Raw genomic sequence first — 21,732 nt, 5'->3', positions numbered from 1 at the left:
GCCTCAAGATAAAGGGGAGGCGGTTTAGAACGGAGTTGAGGAGGAACTTCTTCACTCAAAGGGTGGTGAATCTCTGGAATTCTCTGCCCGTTGAAGTGGTGGAGGCTGCCTCGCTAAATATTTTTAAGAAGCGGGTTGATGGGTTTTTGATAAGAGAAGGGATTGAGGGTTATGGGGAGAGGGCGGGAAAGTGGAACTGAGCCACGACAGATCAGCCATGATCTTATTGAATGGCGGGGCAGGCTCGAAGGGCTAGATGGCCTACTCCTGCTCCTATTTCTTATGTTCTTATATCCACAAATCTCTGAAGGTTGCCACTCAAATGGATAGAGCCCTGAAGAAGGCTTATAGTGTGTTAGCGTTTATTAACAGGGGGTTTGAGTTTAAGAGCCGTGGGGTTATGCTGCAACTATACCGGACGTGAGTGAGACCACATTTGGAATATTGTGTTCAGTTCTGGTCACCTCACTATAAGAAGGATGTGGAAGCATTGGAGAGAGTGCAGAGGAGATTTACCAGGATGCTGCCTGGTTTGGAGGGTAGGTCTTACGAGGAAAGGTTGAGGGAGGTGGAGCTTTTCTCTTTAGAGCGGAGGAGGATGAGAGGTGACTTAATAGAGGTTTATAAGATGATGAGGGGGATAGATAGAGCGGACATACAGAGACTATTTCCTCAGGTGGATGTAGCTGTTACTAGGGGGCATAACTATAAGCTTCATGGTAGGAGATATAGGAGGGATGTCCAAGGTAGATTCTTTACTCAGAGAATGGTTGGGGTGTGGAATGGACTGCCTGCTGTGATAGTGGAGTCGGACACTTTAGGAACTTTCAAGCGGTTATTGGATAGACACGGAACAAACCAGAATGATAGGGAGTGGGATAGCTTGATCTTGGGTTGGGACATAGCTCGGCACAACATTGAGGGCCGAAGGGCCTGTACTGTGCTGTAATGTTCTATGTTTCTATGAAGCACCACTTTCCATTTCTGTGGGTGAACTGGCAATGATACATTGACAAGGGAAGCACCGTTTGTAATGTTTGTTGGCAGAGGAGTTTAAAGTAAAAGTTTATTTATAGTCACAAGCGAGGCTTACATTAACGCTGCATTGAAGTTACTGTGAAATTCTCCTGGTCACCTGTTTGGTCAATGCTAGCACATCTTTCAGACTGTGGGAGGAAACTGGAGCACCTGGAGCAAACCCATGCAGACATGGGGAGAGCATGCAAACTCCACACAGACAGTGACCCAAAGTGGGAATTGAAGCCAGGTTCCTGCCACTGAGAGACAGCAGTGCTAACCACTGTGCCACCCACATATAATGTTTACAATGAGAAAAAAAGTGTGATGACAGGAAACTAGGTATTAGACTATAAGACGTAAGAACAGAATTAGACCACTCTGCCCATCAAATCTGCTCCGCCATTCAATCATGCTTAATATTTTCCTCATCCCCATTCTCCTGCCTTTTCCCATAATCCCTAATCCCCTTATTAATCAAGAACCAATCTATCTCTGTCTTAAAGACACTCAATGACCTGGCCTCCACAGCCTTCTGCAGCAAAGAGTTCCACAGATTCACCATTCTCTGGCTGAAGAAATTCCTCCTCATCTCTGTTTTAAAGAATCGTCCCTTTAGCCTGAGGTTGTGCCCTCTGGTTCCAGTTTTTCCTACTAGTGGAAACATCCTCTCCACATTCACTCTATCCAGGCCTCTCAGTATCCTGTAAGTTTCAATAAGATCCCCCCCTCATCCTTTTAAACTCCAATGAGTACAGATTCCGAATCCTCAACCATTCCTCATACAACAAGTTCTTAATTCCAGTGATCATTCGGACCCTTTCCAAGGCCAGCACATCCTTCCTTAGATATGGGGCCCAAAAGTGCTCACAATACTCCAAATGGGGTCTGACCAGAGCCTTATACTGCCTCAGAAGTACATCCCTGCTCTTGCATTCTAGCCCTCTCGGCATGAATGCTAACGTTGCATTTGCCTTCCTAACTGCCGACTGAACCTGCATCTTAAGAGAATCTTGAACAATGACTCCCAAGTCCCTTTGTTTCTGATTTCCTAAGCATTTTCCAATTTAGAAAATAGTCTATGCCTCCATTCCTCTTTCCAAAGTGCATAACCTCACACTTTTTCCACCTTGTATTCCATCTGTCACGTCTTATTATAGACGTAATTTCTTTGCTTCTGTTTGTATGATAGCCTCTGGTTTCAGTGATTGGTTCTCTCCTGCAGCTCAGCGATGGACAACTCAATAACTTTGTGGCAGTTTCTGCGGCAACTCTTGGACGAGAACAAGAACGACCTCATTTGCTGGACCTCCAAGGATGGGGAGTTCAAACTGCGCAACGCGGAGGAGGTGGCTCGGCTGTGGGGCATGCGCAAGAACAAAACCAACATGAACTACGATAAGCTGAGCCGGGCGCTTCGATATTACTACGACAAGGTAGGAAGCGACCTGCGTTTGGAGTCTGCTTCTTTTCACTCAGGGGGTAGTAAGGGCGTGGAATGGCCTGCCTGCAGCAGTTGTGGACTCGCCAACTTCAAGGGCGTTCAGATGGTCAGTGGATAGACATATGGATAATATTTGGAATAGTTTAGGTTAGAGGGTCACTAGATTGGTTCCACTGGTCGGCGCAACATCGAGGGCCGAAGGGCCTGTACTGCGCTGTAATGTTCTATGTTCCCTTAAACGAGGCACGGGCCTGGCAGACAACCTTAGGATCGGCCAACGTTACAGAGCAAAGGCAGTAAAGCTCAAAGCACACTTGGATCTTGAGAGGGTCCAGAAGAGATTTACCAGAATGGTTCCAGGGATGAGAGGCTTTTAGCCCCAAACGTAGAAAATAGTGGCGGGGGTAGCCCATTTGGCTCTTCGAGCCTGTATCGCCATTCAATATGATCGTGACTGATCATGCACTTCCCGTATTCCACTCCTGCTTCTCTCCATACCTCTTGGTTCCTTTAGCCAGCAGGGCCATGTCCAGCTACCTCTTGAACAAACTGGCCCCAGCAGCTCTCTGTGGTAGAGAATTCCACAGGTTCACAACTCTCTGAGTGAAGAATTTCTTCCTCATCTCAATGGCTTACTCCTTATTCTTAGACCGTGACCCCTAGTTCTGGATTTCCCAATTAGAACATTACAGCGCAGTACAGGCCCTTTGGCCCTCGATGTTGCATCGACCAGTGGAATCTAATGACCCTCGATCGGGAACGTTCTTCCCGTGTCTAGCCTGTCCAGTCTCATCAGGATTTTGTTTCTATGAAATCCCCTCTCACCCTCCTAATTTCCAGTCAGCACAAGCCCAGCCAATCCAGTCTCTCTTTGTATGTCAGTCCTGCCAAGACAGGAATCTGTCTGGTGAACCTTCGCTGGACTCCTTCAATAGAAAGAATGTCCTTCCTCAGACTAGGAGACCAAAACTGCACACACTACCCAAAGGCGTGGCCTCACCAAAGCTCTGTACACCTGCAGCAAGACATCCTTACTCCTGTACTCAAATCCTCTTGCTATGAAGACCAGCGTGCCATCAGCTTTCCTCACGGCCTGTTGTACCTGCATGCCAACCTTCAGCGACTGCTCCATCATGACACCCAGGTCATGTTGTACTTCCCTTTTTCCCAAACTGTCACCATTCAGATGATAACCTTCCATCCTGTTTTTGCCACCAAAGTGGATAACTTCACACTTATCCACCTCTCTTTCCTTATCATCTTTCTTTCCTGAATATTGAGTACCCCTGGATATTGAGTTCCCATCCCTGGTCACCCTGGAGCCAGTGATCTCAATTACATTGTATCAGCTAATGACTGTCTGCGCAGTTAATTCATCCACGTTATTACAAATACTCCTCGTATTGGGACACACAGCCTTCAGGCTCGTTTTTTTTTTGGCATTTATTGCCCCCTTACAATTATAATGAAATGTGGCCCTTTATGATTTTTGTATTTTGGTTTCTCTGCCTTCCGCTTTTCCCCTTTTACTGTCCCCAATTTACTTCCCTCTGACCTCCTGCATCGATTTCCCATCTCCCTGCCGCATTAGTTTAATATCAGTAAGAAGCCTCACCACACCAGGTTAAAGTCCAGCAGGTTTATTTGGCAGCGCAAGCTTTCGGAGCCTCGATGTGGGACAGTAGTTTAATGCAGGATTAGGGAGCTGGTGTTGCTCCCTGTTAAGGTGGAGGGGAGATCCGCGAGGGCAACAAGAGGTTTGTTTAGACAAGGAGAAGCCTATTTCCCCTGCAGCTGATGGCACAAGGAATTAATGGACGTAGATTTCAGATTTTTAGGCAAGAGATATTTTTGCTCAGTCAGTGGTAATAGCCTAGAACCTGCTGCCCTGTGAGGGAAGCGGGGATGACAAATCATTTTGGAAGGATGCGTAAGGGAAAAGAACACGCAGGGTTGAGGCGATAGTGCGAGAGAATAGGACTGAGTGGATCACTCTTAAATGAGCTAGCATTGGATTCGATGGGCCAAATAGCTCCTTCCTGCGCTGTTGTAAGTGACGGGAGAATTCCAGGCAATGTGCCCCACATTGTGATGGGGAAAGATGGAGAGAGAGATATGTATAGGGCATTGGTGAGGCCGCAGCTGGAGTACTGTGTGCAGTTTTGGGCGCCGCACCTGCGCAAGGATATTTTGGCCCTGGAGGGAGTGCAGAGGAGGTTTACTAGGCTGATACCGGAGTTGAGGGGATTGAGCTATGAGGAGAGGCTGAATAAACTAGGCTTGTACTCGTTAGAGTTTAGAAGAATGAGGGGAGATCTCATTGAGACGTATAAGATGATGAATGGGATGGATAGGATAGAGGTGGAGAGACTCTTCCCGCTCAAAAAAGACAGTAGGACTAGGGGGCACAGCCTCAAGATAAAGGGGAGGCGGTTTAGAACGGAGTTGAGGAGGAACTTCTTCACTCAAAGGGTGGTGAATCTCTGGAATTCTCTGCCCGTTGAAGTGGTGGAGGCTGCCTCGCTAAATATTTTTAAGAAGCGGGTTGATGGGTTTTTGATAAGAGAGGGGATTAAGGGTTATGGGGAGAGGGCGGGAAAGTGGAACTGAGCCACGACAGATCAGCCATGATCTTATTGAATGGCGGGGCAGGCTCGAAGGGCTAGATGGCCTACTCCTGCTCCTATTTCTTATGTTCTTATGTTCTTATAACAGACAACCGATTACATTCAAGCTTGATGCCTCAGGAACGTTTGAGGACTCTGGGTCTGGACTCGATGGAGTTTAGAAGGAGGAAGGATCTCCTCACTGAAGCTTACAGAATACTGAGAGGCCTGGATAGAGTGGGCATGGGGAAGGTGTTTCCATTAGTCAGAGAGACTAGGACTCGAGAGCACTGCCACAGAATGACGGAGCGCCCCTTTAGAACTGAAATAAGGAGGAATTTCTTCAGGGAGGTGAATCTGTGGAATTCATTGCCACAGAACGCTCTGGGGACCAGTTCATTGAATGTGTTTAAGAGAGAGATAGGTAGGTTCTTGATTGGTCAGGGGATCAAAGGTTATGGGGGAAAGATGGGAGAACGGGGTTGAGAAACTTATCAGCCATGTTTGAATGGTGGAGCAGACCCAGTGGGCCAAATGGCCTAATTTTCCTCCTCGTATCTTCATGGTCTAACACTGTCTAGAACTGGAGCTGTCCCACAGCAAGGCTTTGCGTGCTCGGAAAAGGAGAAAATGTGGGAATTCGAAGTTGTCCTTAAAGGAACGAATTAGGGATGGAGGTGGGGAAGGGGATGGAGGCCAGTTGAGGGCTGGGGTGAGGGTGGGGAAGACTGCGGGGGGTTTGGGGGGGGGGGGATGTGTAATTTTGTCACTGTGTGAAGCAAACAATATGGAATCAAATCTCTTTTCTGTGTCCTGAGATGATGATGAGGAATCTGCTGTCGCTCAAAGTCGAGTTCTGCACCCCCCGATTTGCCATTTGCCCTGACACAAAATCCTTTGTTTTCCAGAACATCATCAAGAAAGTGAACGGGCAGAAGTTTGTTTACAAGTTTGTGTCCATGCCGGACAACCTGACGATGGAGTCGGAGAAATACGAGGCGGCCGAGAGCGAGTGGGCGGTGAGCAGGCCAAAGGATGAAGGCCTCTCGCTGCAGAGGCAGCTGAAGCCTGCCGCCAGGATCTCCTCCCGGAATGAGTACATGCGCTCCGGCCTCTACTCGACTTTCACCATCCAGTCCCTGCGAGGCAGCAGCAACAGCCGACCCCGCGAGGACAGCGACTCCCCGCCCCGGACTGTGGAGATGCCCATCCTGGAGGGGGGCAGAATCCAGGTGCTGGAGAGGCTTCCCGAGGAGCCCGAGGTGAAGCCGTGCGAGGAGGAGCTGCAGCCGCTCGGCGCGGACACCCCCGTGGAATTGTGCAGCGAGAGCCTCCAGCAGGGGGACTTCAAGGTGAAGATCGAAGAGTTGGAATGCGTCATCCTTGAGTCCAAAGAGGCCAACGACGACGACGACGATGATTCACCTCAGGCCCCAAGTCCCGATCCGGAGAAATTGGAAAACAGTAGCAACCTCCAGCCAGCAAAAACCAAGAAGCCAAAGGACCTGGAGTTGCCAGCCACCCTCCTGAGTGCCCGAAATAGCCCCCCTCCAGATAAGAGTAACCCTGGAGTTCTGAACACTGTGGTCTTTCCCCCCTCCAGTGCTGTCACCCCCACACTGATCACCCAGGTATTCAGCCCTAATATAACACCATTCAAAGATCTATACTGATCAGAGATCCGGTTCGTTCCACCTTAACTTGACAAAAGAAAATTAGGGGTGGCACAGTGGTTAGTGCTGCTGCCTCACAGTGTCAGGGGTCTGGGTTCAATTCTGGCCTTGGGTGATTTTTGTCTGTCCGGAGTTTGCACATTCTCCCCGTGTCAGCTTGGGTTTCCTCTGGGTGCTCCGGTTTCCTCCCACAGTCCAAAGATGTGCAGGTTGGGTGAATTGGCCATGCTAAGTTGTCCCTTAGTTTCCAGAGATGTGCAGGTTAAGTGGATTGCTCATGTTAAATTGCCTCTTAGTGCCTAGAGACGTGTAGGTTAGATGGGCGGCACGGTAGCACAGTGGTTAGCACTGCTGCTTCACAGCTCCAGGGACCTGGGTTCGATTCCCGGCTCGGGTCACAGTCTGTGTGGAGTTTGCACATTCTCCTTGTGTCTGCGTGGGTTTCCTCCGGGTGCTCCGGTTTCCTCCCACAGTCCAAAGATGTGCGGGTTAGGTTGATTGGCCATGCGAAGAAATTGCCCCTTAGTGTCCAGGGATGCGTAGGTTAGAGGGATTAGTGGGTAAAATATGTAGGGATATGGGGGTAGGGCCTGGGTGGGATTGTGTTCGGTGCAGACCCGATGGGCCGAAGGGCCTCTTTCTGCACTGTAGGGTTCTGTGGATTGGCCGTGCTAAATCATCCCTTAGTGTCCAAAAATGTACAGGTTAGATGGACTGGTCATGTTAAATTGTTACTTGGTGTCCAAAGATGTGTAGGTTGGGTGGATTAGCCATGGTAAATGTGTGGGGTTATGGGATAGAGCAGCGGGGCGGTGTTGGATAAGATGCTTTTCAAAGAGTCAGTGCAGACTCAATGGGCCGAATGGTCTCCTGTTACACTGTAAGGATTCTATGGACCCCTTATCACCCCATCCAACCGGAACTAATTTAAAAGATGCTTTTTTATAAATGGCTCTGGCTGTGTCTCAGTTAGTTAGTTCCTTGTAGAGAAGGTCGCAGGGTCATTCCCTCTCCAGAGACCTGAGCACATAATCCCTGGCTGAGACCCCAGTGCAGTACCGCGGGGGTACGATACTGTCAGAGGTGCTGTGATTGGAAGGAGATATTACTTCCAAGATTTGTCTGCTCTGTCGGATGGGAGATGAAAGATTCTGTGCGACTATTAGAGTCGCAGATCAAGGGGGAATGTCCTGAGAATCAGTAAAACCTCAATCAGTGTCAACAAAACAAACTCAATCCGTTCATTCTCCGATTTCTGTGGTCTGGCCCTTGCTGTGAGCAAATTTGCTGCCATACTTTATAGCAGTTTTCAGTTAGCGCTTGGGAAGTCCCTAAGGCAAGCATCTTCTTCCCAGTCCCACTGTGTTGAGTGTGGATAGGCCTCTGCTGAGTCTGTGCGTTGGACGTTCTTCTACAATGTAGTGCGTAGTTTGCTCTCTCCTGTTTGAAGAGGGTGGGAGGTTGATAAAAATAGCTTCACTTTTTCTCATTCATTCATGGGACATGGGCGTCACTGGCTGCCCAGCATTTATTGCCCATCCCTCGTGGTCCTTGGAACTGAGTGGTTTGCATGGCCATTTCAGAAGGCAGTTAAGAGCCAACCATATTGCTGTGGCTCTGGAGTTATATGTAGGCCAGACTGGGTAAGGACAGCCGATTTCCTTTCCTAAAGGGCATTAGTGAACCAGATGGATTTTTCTGACAATGGCTTCACCGTCACCAGTAGATTCTTAATTCCAAATATTTTTTATTGGATTAAAATTCCACCATATGGGCGGCACGGTGGCACATTGGTTAGCGCTGCTACCTCATAGCACCAGGCCCGGGTTTGATTCCAAGCATGGGTCACTGTCTGTGTGCAGTCTGCACATTCTCCCTGTGTCTGCGTGGGTTTCTTCCGGGTGCTCCGGTTTCCTCCCACAGTCCAAAAAACGTGCTGGTTTGGTGCACTGGTCATGCTAAGTTCTCCCTTGGTGTACCCGAACAGGCGCCGGAGTGTGACGACTAGGGGATTTTCACAGTAACTTCACTGCAGTGTTAATGTAAGCCTACTTGTGACTCCAATAAACAAACTTAAACTTGCAACAAAAACAGAAGAATCCTGGAAAATCTCAGCAGGTCTGACAGCATCGGTGGAGAGAGAATAGAGCCAACGTTTCAAATCAAGATGACCCTTTGTCAGAGTTTACTTGCAAACTTATCGTGGTGGGATTCGAACCCAGGTCCCCAGTACGTTAGCTGAGCTTCTGGATTAATAGTCTAGCGATGATAGTACTAAGCCATCGCCTCGTCGTTATAAGGGAGGAACAGAACACAATAGCATGGAATTCACGGTGAACTTTATAAGCTAGTGGTTTGGTTGCAGCTGGAGTGTTGGGTCCAGTTCTGGCTGCTACACTTTAACCTTGGAGAAGATTCAGAGGGGATTTGGTGCAATGAAGGCGCGAGTAATTTCGGTTACGTGGCAGGACTGGAGCTGCTGATATACCTCAGTTGAGGCTAAAGGGATTGTTAAGTCCAAATTTCCAACACCTTTCAATGGGGTTCCCACCGGCAGAACTGAAGCTGACCGCAGAGGACTCCAGAGATTTAAGATAATTGGGAAAAGAATCGGTAAAATTGAAAGGTGTGCAGTCAGTTCTGATCTCGAACGCCCACCTCCAAAAGTGGAGGATTCAGATTTGACGATAACTTTCAGAAGAGAATTGGGCAGACGCATTCTCAAAGTGGGTGGGGAGAGGGCAGCAGAATCAGACTCATTAAACAAGCGCTTCCAAGAGCCAACACAGGCAGGGTGGGCCGAGCGGCCTCCCTTTGTGCTGTTTAGCCCAAAGATGTGTGCGTTAGGTTGATTGGCCAGGCTCAACTGCCCCTCGGTGTCAGGGTAAATACAAAGAGCAAAGAAAATTACAGCACAGGACCAGGCCCCTCAGCCCTGCAACGAAACATGGGCTTACAGGGATAGGGTGGGATTGTTGCCAGCGATGGGCCGAATGGCCTCCTTTTACACTGCAGGGATTATGATTCTATCCCGTTGTTCCTGGTTAAAATCATTGCTGGGGCCTTTTGATAAACGACGGCTGCACGTACTGCTCTCCCCACAAGGTGGCAATAGAGCTATTTTAATGGAATTGTGTACAAGACACCATCAGTTCACTAAAGTTCAGGTGGAATCGGGAAAAGCCAGATTTCTGCGACTAAGAGTTTCTCCTATTAATTCCTGGAATTTTCTGGGCGGGTGAATTGATTCCTGCTCGAAATTTCGCTGTGTTTGGTTGTATCAGATTGGATGATCCGTGTGTATCAATTTGTAATGTATCTACCGGGCACTGTGTATCATTTCTGTGATATCGATACTACTGGGGTGGCACAGTGGTTAGCACTGCTGCCTCACACTAAGAGGTCTCGCGACACACAGGTTAAAGTCCGACAGGTTTATTTGGTGGCACAAGCCACTAGCTTTCAGAGCGCTGCCTCGTCATCAGGTGAGTGGGAGCCCTGTGCCCCACAGCGCCAGGGACCCGGGTTCGATTCCCAGCTTGGTTCACTGTCAGTGCGGAGTTTGCACCTTCTCCTCGTGTCTGCCTGGGTTTCCTCCCACAGACTGAAAGACGCGCTGGTTGGGGTGCGTTGACCCGAACAGGTGCCGGGATGTGGCGACTAGGGGATTTTTCACAGTAACTTCATCGCGGTGTTAAGGTAAGCCTTACTTGTGACCAATAAGCGAGCTCTACTTTTTTTTAAAGCTTCACTCTGGTGGGCCTGAGTTTCACGTGGCAGTGACCAGCACACCCAAAAACATGTGAAATTTCACAGGAAGATGGTAGGTGCGTGACCTGACAAGTCGTGACTATTTCAGTCAGCGGGCATGTACTAGAGTCAGAATATACTCACTGACAATCAAGTGGGCAATTTACCCCATCAAGGGACCATTTGGACACAATTTCACCTGGCCTGGCTGCTTTTACGGCTGGTGGGTCGTTGAGAAGGCATGTGGGACACTTGCCGTTATCGAGTCTAAGAGAAAGAAATCTCACAACGCCAGCTTAAAGCCCAACAAGTTTATTTATTTGGGCTTTAAGCTGGTGTGGTGAGACTTCTTTCTGTTTTACCCCAGTCCATCTCCACATCATAGAGTATAAAAGCAGGAAAGCTTTCCAGTTTATTCATTAGCGTTGCAAGTAGGCGTACATTAACACTGCAAAGAAGTCACTTGGAAAATCCCCTAGTCGCCACACCCCGGCGCCTGTTCGGGTACACTGAGGGAGAATTTAGCATGCTTAACCAGCACGTCTTTCAGACTGTAGGAGGAAACTGGAGCACCTGGAGGAAGCCCACGCGGACATGGGGAGAATGTGCAGACTCCACACAGACAGTGACCCAATGTCGGAGCTGTACCCAATGTTCGTGAGGCTGCAGCTGGAGTACTGTGTGCTGTTCTGGCCACCTCACTATAGGAAGGATTGCACTGGAGGGGGTACAGAGGAGAATTCACCAGGATGTTGCCTGCGATGGAACATTTGAGCTATATGGAGAGACTGGATAGGCTGGGATTGTTTTCTTTAGAGCAGAGGGGAGACATGATTGAGGGATATGGACAGGGTGAATAGGAAGCAGCTGTTCCCCTTGGTTGAGGGGTCAGTCACAAGGGGGCTCAGTCTTAGACTGAGGGGCAGGAGATTGAGAGGGAATTTGAAAAATAATATTTGCGCTCAGAGGGTGCTGGGAATCTGGAATGCGCTGCCTGGGAAGATCACGGAGGCTGGAAATCCTACAACCTTTAAAAAACATTTGGATGAGCACTTGAAATATCTCAACATTCAAGGATATGGAGCCAGTGGAGGAAAATGGGATTAGAGCGACTTTAGTGGTAGTTAGTGTCGGTGCAGATTCGATGGGCTGAAGGGCCTTTTCTGCCCTGTACGACTCTGTGGGTGGGCTTTCCCAGCCGCACTTGCCCCAAAACCGGAAAATCCCACCCGAGGTCAACAATTCCTGTGACGGGGGCGGGATGGGAAGACTCCCACCCCCTCCCCCGCTTTGACTCTGTGGCGGCCTCTATGTTGTAGCTCCAACCTCGATCCAGTGTGGGATGAACTGTCGGGGTTTAAGTAAATTGAACGGATGTGAGTGAGGACTGTGTATGACCGTGCTGCCCCAGACACTCGCGGTATTGGGGTATATACAGGGGTCAGCAGCTTCCTGGCACACTCCGCACTTGTCCTCCGCCTGAGGGAGGGCGTTAGAAACTCCAGCCCGCAACCCTCCCTGTTCATGGCACAGTTGGCGCCCTCTTTCTGGCCAACCCAGCACGTGCCCCAAATGGGCGATAAGTTCAGGCACTGGCGCTGATTTCCGCATTAATAATCTGGACCTGATTGCTGGCAGGAATCTTATTTCTAGGGAGAGATGGAACATCATTAGATGCTGCCATAACTCCCTCACTCCCAGCTAGCTATGAATGCATTTGGGACGTTGCTAAATGTTTTAATGGACAGGACATCCCTTAGAAGTGCAGAAACACTGTAAGAAGTCTCCAGGTTAAAGTCCAACAGGTTTATTTGGTAGCAAAACATTACTGTTACTAGAGAGGTGGTGCTCGACAGACTGGAGGGGCTGATTGTGGACAAGTCCCCAGGACCGGATGGAATGCATCCGAGGGTTCTGAAAGAAATGGCGGAGGTTATAGTGGATGCCTTGGCGGTTATTTTCCAGACGTCGCTGGATTCCGGGGAAGTGCCGGAAGATTGGAAAACGGCTAATGTTACGCCGTTGTTTAAGAAGGGTGCCAGGCAAAAGGCAGGGAATTATAGGCCGGTTAGTTTAACGTCTGTGGTAGGTAAAATGTTGGAATCCGTCATTAAGGAGGAAATTGCGAGGCATCTTGAAGGGAATTGCTTGATAGGGCAGACGCAACACGGTTTCATTAAAGGGAAGTCGTGTCTGACAAATTTACTGGAGTTCTATGAGGATGTGTCTAGGGCAGTGGATAGAGGAGAGCCGGTGGATGTGGTCTTTCTGGATTTTCAGAAGGCGTTTGACAAGGTGCCTCACAAGAGGTTATTGCAGAAGGTCAGGGGACATGGAGTTGGGGGTAGGGTGTTAGCGTGGATAGAGGATTGGTTGTCAAATAGGAGGCAGAGAGTGGGGGTCAATGGGTGCTATTCGGATTGGCGGTTGGTGACTAGTGGGGTGCCCCAGGGGTCGGTGCTGGGGCCTCAGCTATTTACCATTTATATAGATGATCTGGAGGAGGGAACCGAGTGCAGGGTGTCGAAATTTGCTGATGACACCAAGATTGGGGGAAAGGCAAATTGTGCGGAGGGTGTGGAGAGTCTGCAGAAGGATCTAGATAGGCTGGGCGAATGGGCCAGGAAATGGCAAATGGAATTTAATGTTGGCAAGTGTGAGGTGGTCCACTTTGGTAGGAAGAATGGTAGGAAGGACTATTACTTACGTGGCGAAAAACTGCAGCAGGCGACGGTGCAGAGGGACCTCGGGGTCCTTGTGCATGAGTCGCAAAAACCCAGCTTGCAGGTGCAGCAGGTGGTCAGGAAGGCGAATGGGATGCTGGCCTTCATAGCGAGGGGGATTGAATATAAAAGTAGGGAGGTCTTGCTGCAGCTGTATAGGGCATTGGTGAGGCCGCAGCTGGAGTACTGTGTGCAGTTTTGGGCGCCGTACTTACGCAAGGATATTTTGGCCCTGGAGGGAGTGCAAAGGAGGTTTACTAGGCTGATACCGGAGTTGAGGGGATTGAGCTATGAGGAGAGGCTGAATAAACTAGGCTTGTACTCGTTAGAGTTTAGAAGAATGAGGGGAGATCTCATTGAGACGTATAAGATGATGAATGGGATGGATAGGATAGAGGTGGAGAGACTCTTCCCGCTCAAAAAAGACAGTAGGACTAGGGGGCACAGCCTCAAGATAAAGGGGAGGTGGTTTAGAACGGAGTTGAGGAGGAACTTCTTCACTCAAAGGGTGGTGAATCTCTGGAATTCTCTGCCCGTTGAAGTGGTGGAGGCTGCCTCGCTAAATATTTTTAAGAAGCAGGTTGATGGGTTCTTGATAAGAGAGGGGATTAAGGGTTATGGGGAGAGGGCGGGAAAGTGGAACTGAGCCACGACAGATCAGCCATGATCTTATTGAATGGCGGGGCAGGCTCGAAGGGCTAGATGGCCTACTCCTGCTCCTATTTCTTATGTTCTTATGTTCTTAAAAGCCACTAGCATTTCCATGTAATGCAGAAACGCAGCATGGATTTGGGCCAGTGTCTGTGGGAGTTTGCGCATTCTCCCCGTGCTTGCGTGGGTTTTCTCCGGGTGCTCCGGTTTCCTCCCACACCCCAAAGGTGTGCTCTTCGGCTGATCGGTGTAACAAATTGTCCCTAAATTAGACTCCCCTCAATCTGGTTTCCAGTGTGGAGTGCCATAAGCGTAGACAAGGGTCACGGGTGGAAGAGGGGACTCACAATGTTGAAATGGTGGCGTGGGCTCGTTGGGCCGAAGGGCCTGATTCCCGTGCTGTGTTGTTCTTTGTTCTAACCGATTTGCACACACCAACCCCTACACAAAGAGCAATGCCGTAAAACACAGAGAACCTGTTTTGGTTAAGTGACTCTTGAGGGGGAACTGCCCTGCCCTTTTTAGCAACAGTGCAATGGAATCTACTCCCTGAGGGCAAACAGGCTCTCAGTTTAACATCTCATCTGGCACCCCAGACAGTGCAGCACTCCCTCAGTCCCGTCACCGGGCTGTCAGCCTGGATTTTACATTCTTACGAATTCGCTACCCCCGAGTGCAGTGGATGCTGGGACAGTGAGTAAACTTAAGGAGGAGTTGGACAGATTTTTAATTGGTAATGGGTTGAAGGGTTATGGGGAGAAGGCAGGAAAATAGGGATGAGGATCATATCAGCCATGATCGAATGGCGGAGCGGACTCAATGGGCTGAATGGCCTAATTCTACTCCTATATCTTATTAGTTTATACGTTGCTCTAGTGGGATTTCAACTCACGCCCTTTTGCCTCAGAACTGAGCGTTCTACCAACTAAACTGCAGTTAACCTCAGAGACTGAGAGAGACCAATACAGACACCAGACTGACAACCCTCTGACACTGATATCTTCCAAACAAATTTAACTTGATTTATACAGCAAGACATTGTTCATGAAAAGAAAGGTCTCATCTTAAAGTTTATTTGTTAGTGTCACAAGTAGGCTTGCATTCTCACTGCAATGAAGTTACTGTGAAAATGCCCTAGTCGCCACACTCCGCCCCCTGTTTGGTTACACTGAGGGAGAATTTAGTGTGGCCAGTGCACCTAACCTGCGTGTCTTTCGGACTGTGGGAGGAAACCAGAGCACCCGGAGGAAACTACAAGGTTCATGGTGGGAGATATAGGAGGGATGTCCGAGGTAGGTTCTTTACTCAGAGTGGTTGGGGTGCTGTGATAGTGGAGTCGGACACCTTAGGAACTTTCGAACGGTTATTGGATAGGCACATGGAATAATAGGGAGTGGGATAGCTTGATCTTAGTTTAGGACAAAGCTCAGCACAACATTGAGGGCCGAAGGGCCTGTACTATGCTGTACCGTTCTATGAAACCCACGCAGACACCGGTAGAACGTGCAGATTCCGCACAGTGACCCAAGTCGGGAATCGAACCCGGGTCACAGCATTATGAGGGATCAGTGCTAACCATTGTGTCACCCCACCTTGTGGTATCTGCGCCCAATGGTATAACTTTAAGATGATTAATACGTGTGATAGGATGTTAGAAAGAGACTGTTTCAATTCCAGAGCATGTTTGATATAACCTGAAAATAAGGGTTGGGTCATTCGGGGGGGGTGGGGTGAGGTTAGGAGGCGCATCTTCACAGGTGTAGTGGAAATCTGGAATACTCTTCCCCCGAAACATTGCCTTGGCAAGGGTCAACTGAAAGCCTCAACGCTGCGATTGGCGGTTTTGGGGTTGCTAAGGGTTACGGAACCAAGGTGGCTAGATGGAGTTAGGATACAATTTGATGGTGATCTAATTAAATGGTGGAACTGATTTGAGGGGCTAGGCCCCAGGCCTGATGTAGAGATGCCTGATGCCAAGACATGCTGATAGCTGTTTTTGGTTTGACTACATACTCTCTCTTCTCTGTTTGACAGACCCCAATAATACTGACGCCAAATGCTTTGCCATCCGCCATTCACTTCTGGAGTACGCTCAGCCCGATTGCGCCAATGAGCCCTGCCAAACTCTCGTTTCAGGTAAGCTTGGACGCTGAATTCAACTGGGTAAAATTTCGACAGGGCTTTGAGAGTAACTCGGGTCGGTGGAAATGTGGAGAAACTGCGCTCACGGCCATTATAGCTGCTCCTCGGTGTCTGTCACCAACCCAAGAGGTGCCTGGCAGACGTTCCTCTATTGGCTGGGCCATTGACCATCCCTAATTGCCCTTGAACTGAGTTGTTTGCTCAGCCGTTGCAGAGGCACATTGAGTCAGCCACGTTGCTGTGGACCTGGAGTCACGTGTAGGCCAGACCGGGTCAGGATGGCAGATTTCCTTCCCTAAAGGACATTAGTGACCCAGATGGGTTTCCATGGCAATTGGCAATAATTGATTGCTATTTGTTGAGACGATGGGCAGGACTTTCTGGCTGCGCTTGCCCAGAAATTGGAAAATCCCATGAGAGATCCATGGACCTTTCCATGGACCGTTCCTCGCTCATTACAATTCCCGTGATGGGTGGAATGGGAACATTGGCCACGATAGCTTTATAATCCCAGACTCATTAATTTAAACTCCTCCATTCAGATGCTGTGAGGGGGTTTGAACCTGTGTCCCCAGAGCATTAACACAAGCCTCTGGATTACGACAACAATGATGTTACCACTGCACCACCCTGTGGGGTTGGCACTACCTCAGTGCCTGTGGGCACACATTGGCACACAGTGTAACAGAGAAGGTACATCATCCAGCCAAGGGAAGGCAGCAAGTTTGGATTTAATCCCCAAGGAATGAAGGAAAAGTGATAGTTCCATGCAACACTTGATCTGCTAGCTCACAGACGAATGGCCTAAGGAGGCCTGTTGCTTGCTTGCTACTCTCTGTCTTTCTCTCTCCCTTGGCCATTCAGTAATGTGATGTGGAGATGCCAGCTGGGGACTGGGCCACAGTAAGAAGCCTCACAACACCAGGTTAAAGCCCGACAGGTTTGTTTGGAATCACGAGCTTTCAGAGTGCTGCTCCTTCCACCATTCACCTGAGAAAGGAGCAGTGCTCTGAAAGCTCGTGATTCCAAGTAAACCTGGTGTTGTGAGACTGCTTCCTATTCAGTAATCTGAGGAGCCCAGGGTGAGAGTTAGGGAGCAAAAGTGGACACGAGAAATGTAGCATAACAATAAATGGAAGTTTATAAATTTAAATTTGAGAATTTTGTGAACTGAGAGTTGGTTTATGGAACCAAATTGGGTGGGTGGAGTTTAGAAACCAACCTGCTATGATTTTATGGAATGATAGAACAGAGTTGAGGGGCTGAATGGCCTCCACCTTTATGTAATAACTCCCTTCTTCTCTTTCCAGTTTCCTTCAGCGGGGAACACACAGATCCACATCCCTGTCGCCTCCATGGACGGACTGTCAACACCAGTACTTTCCACATCCGTGCTACAGAAACAGTGAAACCAGCCCCCGGGAGACACCAGTGAAAATATTAACGACTGTTGGCCCCCAGGCCAGGTTGGATGTATCCGAATCGAATCGATCTGGGGGACGGGTTGGGGAGGTGGAGGATGGATTGAATGGACTTGACCTTCCAAACATCGCCTTCTTCTTAGTGCAAATCTCTTCACGTGGGACTGACCGATCGAGAGATGTGACTCACCCTGCTGACCTGAAGCACTGAGACACAGTGAAGAGGCGTCGGTTTTAACGGCTCACCTGAAAGAGCTGCGCCTTTGACAATGGAGCTGTCCCTGCCCGCTTGCCCGGGGCACATAAGCTGGACGGGTAACCCTATCTCAGACTTGCAACGGACCCCGCCTTGTCTAACCCTGTTGGTGCCCCTCACTGGCGTTGGCACTGCCAATGTGTGCTGCCAAAGGGGGTGAACGTGACACCCAGCTGGTGAGTGTGTCTCCATTGCCAGAGCTTATGGTCATGGACTCTAAAGCTGTTTCCCCTGTAACATTGGATCTGGGGTGGGGGGGGATCAATGCTGATGGATTCAATGACCCAACATCCGATGATAGCCACAAGGAAGATGCAGCTTCCATCTCGAGCGGGCACTGTGCACATGGGCATGCCACTGGTGTGTGGAGACAGAGGCTTTGCTGAGACCTTGTGCCCAGTGTGTCCCCTGAAAAATATCCATTGCAAAAGATGATGCAACCTTCCGAATGTCAGATAAGGACCCCGACATTGAAATAAAACCATTTCTTTGCCCACACAGAGTGTGGAACTAGCTGTCAATGACAGAGTGAAAGGGTGAATTGGAAAGATGTTTGTAAGAGAGAGGAATACTGGCGCCGCGATGTATGGGTGGGGTTACTCTGGCTACAGAAGCAATGCAGGTTTCTTGGTTGGTCTGCTTCTGTGTGATAACACTCTATCACTGTAAACGACAGTGGCACAGTGGTTAGCACTGCTGCCTCACAGTGCCAGGGACCTGGGTTCGATTCCCGGCTCGAGTCACTGTCTTTGTGGAGTCTGCACATTCTCCCAGTATCTGCGTGGGTTTCCTCCAGGTGCTCCGGTTTCCTCCCACAGTCCAAAGATGTGCGGGTTAGGTGGATTGTTAGATTGCCCCTTAGTGTCAGGGGGACTAGGTAGGGTGAGTACGTGGACTTATGGGGATAGGACCTGGGTGGGATTGTGGTCAGTGCACCCTCGATGGGTCGAATGGCCTTTTGCATTGTGGTGATTTCTATGATTCTACTCTAGTTTTCCAAAGCATGTTGCCTATGTAGAGAATGAGTGACATTGGGTGTGGAGGAGGAATCTGTTTATTTAACGGAGGGTTGCCCAATAGCTGACATTACCGGTGATGGCCACACCACAGTGACCATGTTTGTGCTCATTTAGAACAAGGGCCAAGAGTCGAGAAAAGCCGTTTGGCCCATCAAAGCCTGTCTCTCCAAAAAAAAATCCAGATTAACCAGCCTCGTGGCCAGCTCCCCATCGGACGCCCCCAATACTTTTCCGACTCTCCAACACAGCAGCTCTATCCCAGTTACCCCACGTATTTACCCTGCTAATCCCCCTAACCTGCACATCTTGGGACACTAAGGGGCAACTCAGCATGGCCAGTCCACCTAACCTACACACCTTGGGAATGTGGGAGGAAACCCACGCAGACACGAGGAGAACATGCAGACTCCACACAGACAGTGACCCAAGCCGGGAATCGAACCCGGGTCCCTGGCGCTGTGAGGCAGCTAACCACTGTTTCGCTTCAAAGGTGACCAACCAAATAATGACTCATTTGAGTAAATATTGTCTTTTGCTAAACTTATTAGAGAATTGTTACGGCATAGGAGGAGGCCATTTGACCCATCACGTCTGCATTGGCTGTCCCGTTGAGCATCACGACTTAGTGCCATTTTCCTCCCCTTTTCCCAGTACTCCAGCGCATTGTTCCTATTTGAGTCACCCCCTACTGCCCTCTTGAACGTCTCGATAGGTCACTCATTTAAATTTGTGTCCCTTTGCCGTCATTCAGAGTTCACTTTATCAATGCTATTTAATACTTTATAGGTGCTCCTATGGGGAACCCATTCAACCTTCTTCCAGCTAGACTGTGAAGGGGACCATACTGTGAAAACCGCCGTACTGACAGTGCTCTCATCCTGCTCCTCTGAGCTGCCGTCTTTATTCATTCAGGCAACGCGGGCATCCCTGTCCCGAGGACTTATTATTTCTTTCACGGGCATCGCTGGCCAGGCCAACATGTGTTACTCCATCCCTAAGCGCCTGTTAACTGAGTGCCCACTCAGGCATTTCGGACGGCAATTAAGTGTCAACCACATTGCTTATGGATCTGGAGTCACATGTAGGCCCGACTAAGTAAGGATGTTCTGAAATAACTCATCAAAGGCTGATGTCCCTTCACCACATTCCCTATATTTACAAACTCAGTTCCACTCCTTAGAGTGCTTCAGATACCAAGTCACAATTTTGCTTTGATTTATTATTATCACATGTATTCGTGTACAGTGAAAAGTATTGTTTCTTGCGCACTATACAGATAAAGCATGCCGTTCATAGAGAAGGAAAGGAGAGAGTGTTACACTCATAGCTAGAGAGTAGAGAAAGATCAACGTAGCGCAAGGTAGGTCCATCCAAAAGTCTGATGGCAGCAGGGAAGAAGCTGTTCTTGAGTCGGTTGGTACGTGGCCTCAGACTTTTGTACCTTTTACCGATGGAAGAGGGTGGAAGAGAGAATGTCCGGTGTGCGTGGGGTCCCTAATTATGCTGGCTGCTTTTCTGAGGCAGCAGGAAGTGTAGACAGAGTCAATGGATGGGAGGCTGGTTTGCGTGATGATGGATTGGGCTACATTTATGACCCTTTGTTGTTTCTTCCGTTCTTGGGCAGAGCAGGAGCCCGTACCAAGCTGTGATACAACCAAAAAGAATGGTTTCTATGGTGCATCTATAAAAGTTGGGTGAGAGTTGTAGCTGACATGCCAAATTTCCTTAGCCTGGACACTCTTCAACATATATATGCACGGGTGAGACTCTGGGCAGACAATCATTCTGTCAATCAGGGAGCTCATACTCCGTTACACCTTCCCTCCAGGACATTTACTGAGCCAGATGGGTTCTTACAATAATCGATGATGGTTTTGTGGTTACCATTGCCGAGACTAGCTTTCTTGATTGAGTTTAGCACTAGCTGGCAAGATGGGTTGACTTTGAAATGGGCGAGAGTCACTTACCTTCTTGAACTGCTCCAGCCTGCGTGGTGTAGGTACATTTGTTGTAGGGTTGAGATTGAAGGACTGGCAATGTATTTCCACGTCTGGATTGGTGTGTTTCCTCGGAGGGGTACGTGAAAGATGGTGGTGCTCCCCTACCGTTTGTGGGTGTTCTGTCTCCAGTAATGGGATGTGGTGGGCATGGGAGGTATAATAATGCTCAGGCAAGAAGGAAACCAATGGGGTCCTTCTTTGAAGATACAGGCCTGGTTCTGATGACATCACTGAGGCCTGATTTCCCCTTGGGGGTGAAGGGGCAGAGGGGGATGGGAGGAGGGGGTGGGGACAGGGAACAATGGGGAAGAAATGATGTCCCCACCAGACCAAACCAGCCAGAACAAGGTGATATTTTGAAACAGGACTCGTGGAGACAAACATTTCGAAGTTTATTTTTTCACCTTGTATTTTCCTGTAATGATTTTAGAACTGAGATTCGAGCTTGACTTTTGCCATCAAAGGATTGTTGAGTTACGATCCACTTTTTAGAAAGTGGAGCAGGATTAAGGGGCCGAATGGCCTCCTCCTGTTCCTGTGGTAATCCTAGCACACAGTGGGCGGGATTTTACCGGCTCGTCCCGAAACTGTAAGGTCCCGTCCGAGGTCAGCAGACCTTTCCAAGGGCCGTCCCTCGCCCGCTCCCATTCCCGTGGCGGGCGGGATAATAAAATTCCGGCCACGGACTCACCTTCTTTACACAGTCTTCTCCTGACCCAAGAATGTCTCAAAGCACCTCCGGCGTCAGGGACCCTGGGGAGAGGAGAGATTTTCCCATTTATCAGAATGCATAGCCTTCACCCACTAACCCCCATCCCTATCCTCAGCTGAATTCTTATTCCAGCTCTGAACCCTAACTTAAGCAGAATCAGTGAGCGACGGGCACCTTCCCAACTCAGGCTTGCTGGGTTCTGACTGCATTCAGTGTAACTGTTGTGCTAAGGAAGCGTTAAAAGGTGCTATATAAATACAGACTTGTTTGTGTTCAGCCTGGGACAGGGTGCTGGGGAGGGTGGACAGAATTTTATGT

At 49.2% G+C, this 21,732-nt stretch overlaps 1 protein-coding gene across 6 annotated transcripts in view; it reads left to right on the top strand.

Moving 5' to 3' along the window:
- LOC145363602 (ETS domain-containing protein Elk-1-like) overlaps positions 1–20,960 on the top strand; it is a 115,934-nt gene extending 94,974 nt beyond the window's left edge. For 5 of the 6 annotated variants that reach the window (XM_080218801.1, XM_080218788.1, XM_080218809.1 and 2 more), the window contains 4 exons: positions 2,243–2,453; positions 5,976–6,698; positions 15,899–16,000; positions 17,317–17,911. In XM_080218801.1, coding sequence (XP_080074927.1) covers positions 2,250–2,453; positions 5,976–6,698; positions 15,899–16,000; positions 17,317–17,415 — 1,128 coding nt within the window. In that variant the 5' untranslated portion in view covers positions 2,243–2,249 and the 3' untranslated portion in view covers positions 17,416–17,911. Of the gene's footprint in view, positions 1–2,242; positions 2,454–5,975; positions 6,699–15,898; positions 16,001–17,316; positions 17,912–19,488 lie in introns of those variants that run through there. The other variant, XR_013890019.1, reaches the window with a different exon arrangement.
- Positions 20,961–21,732: the final 772 nt, after the last annotated feature.

The sequence above is a fragment of the Carcharhinus amblyrhynchos genome, chromosome 3, assembly GCF_965287045.1.
Source record: "Carcharhinus amblyrhynchos chromosome 3, sCarAmb.v2.hapA, whole genome shotgun sequence".
NCBI lineage: Eukaryota > Metazoa > Chordata > Chondrichthyes > Carcharhiniformes > Carcharhinidae > Carcharhinus > Carcharhinus amblyrhynchos.
Note: the sequence above shows the minus strand (reverse complement) of the source record. Positions and strands in the feature narration are given on the sequence as shown.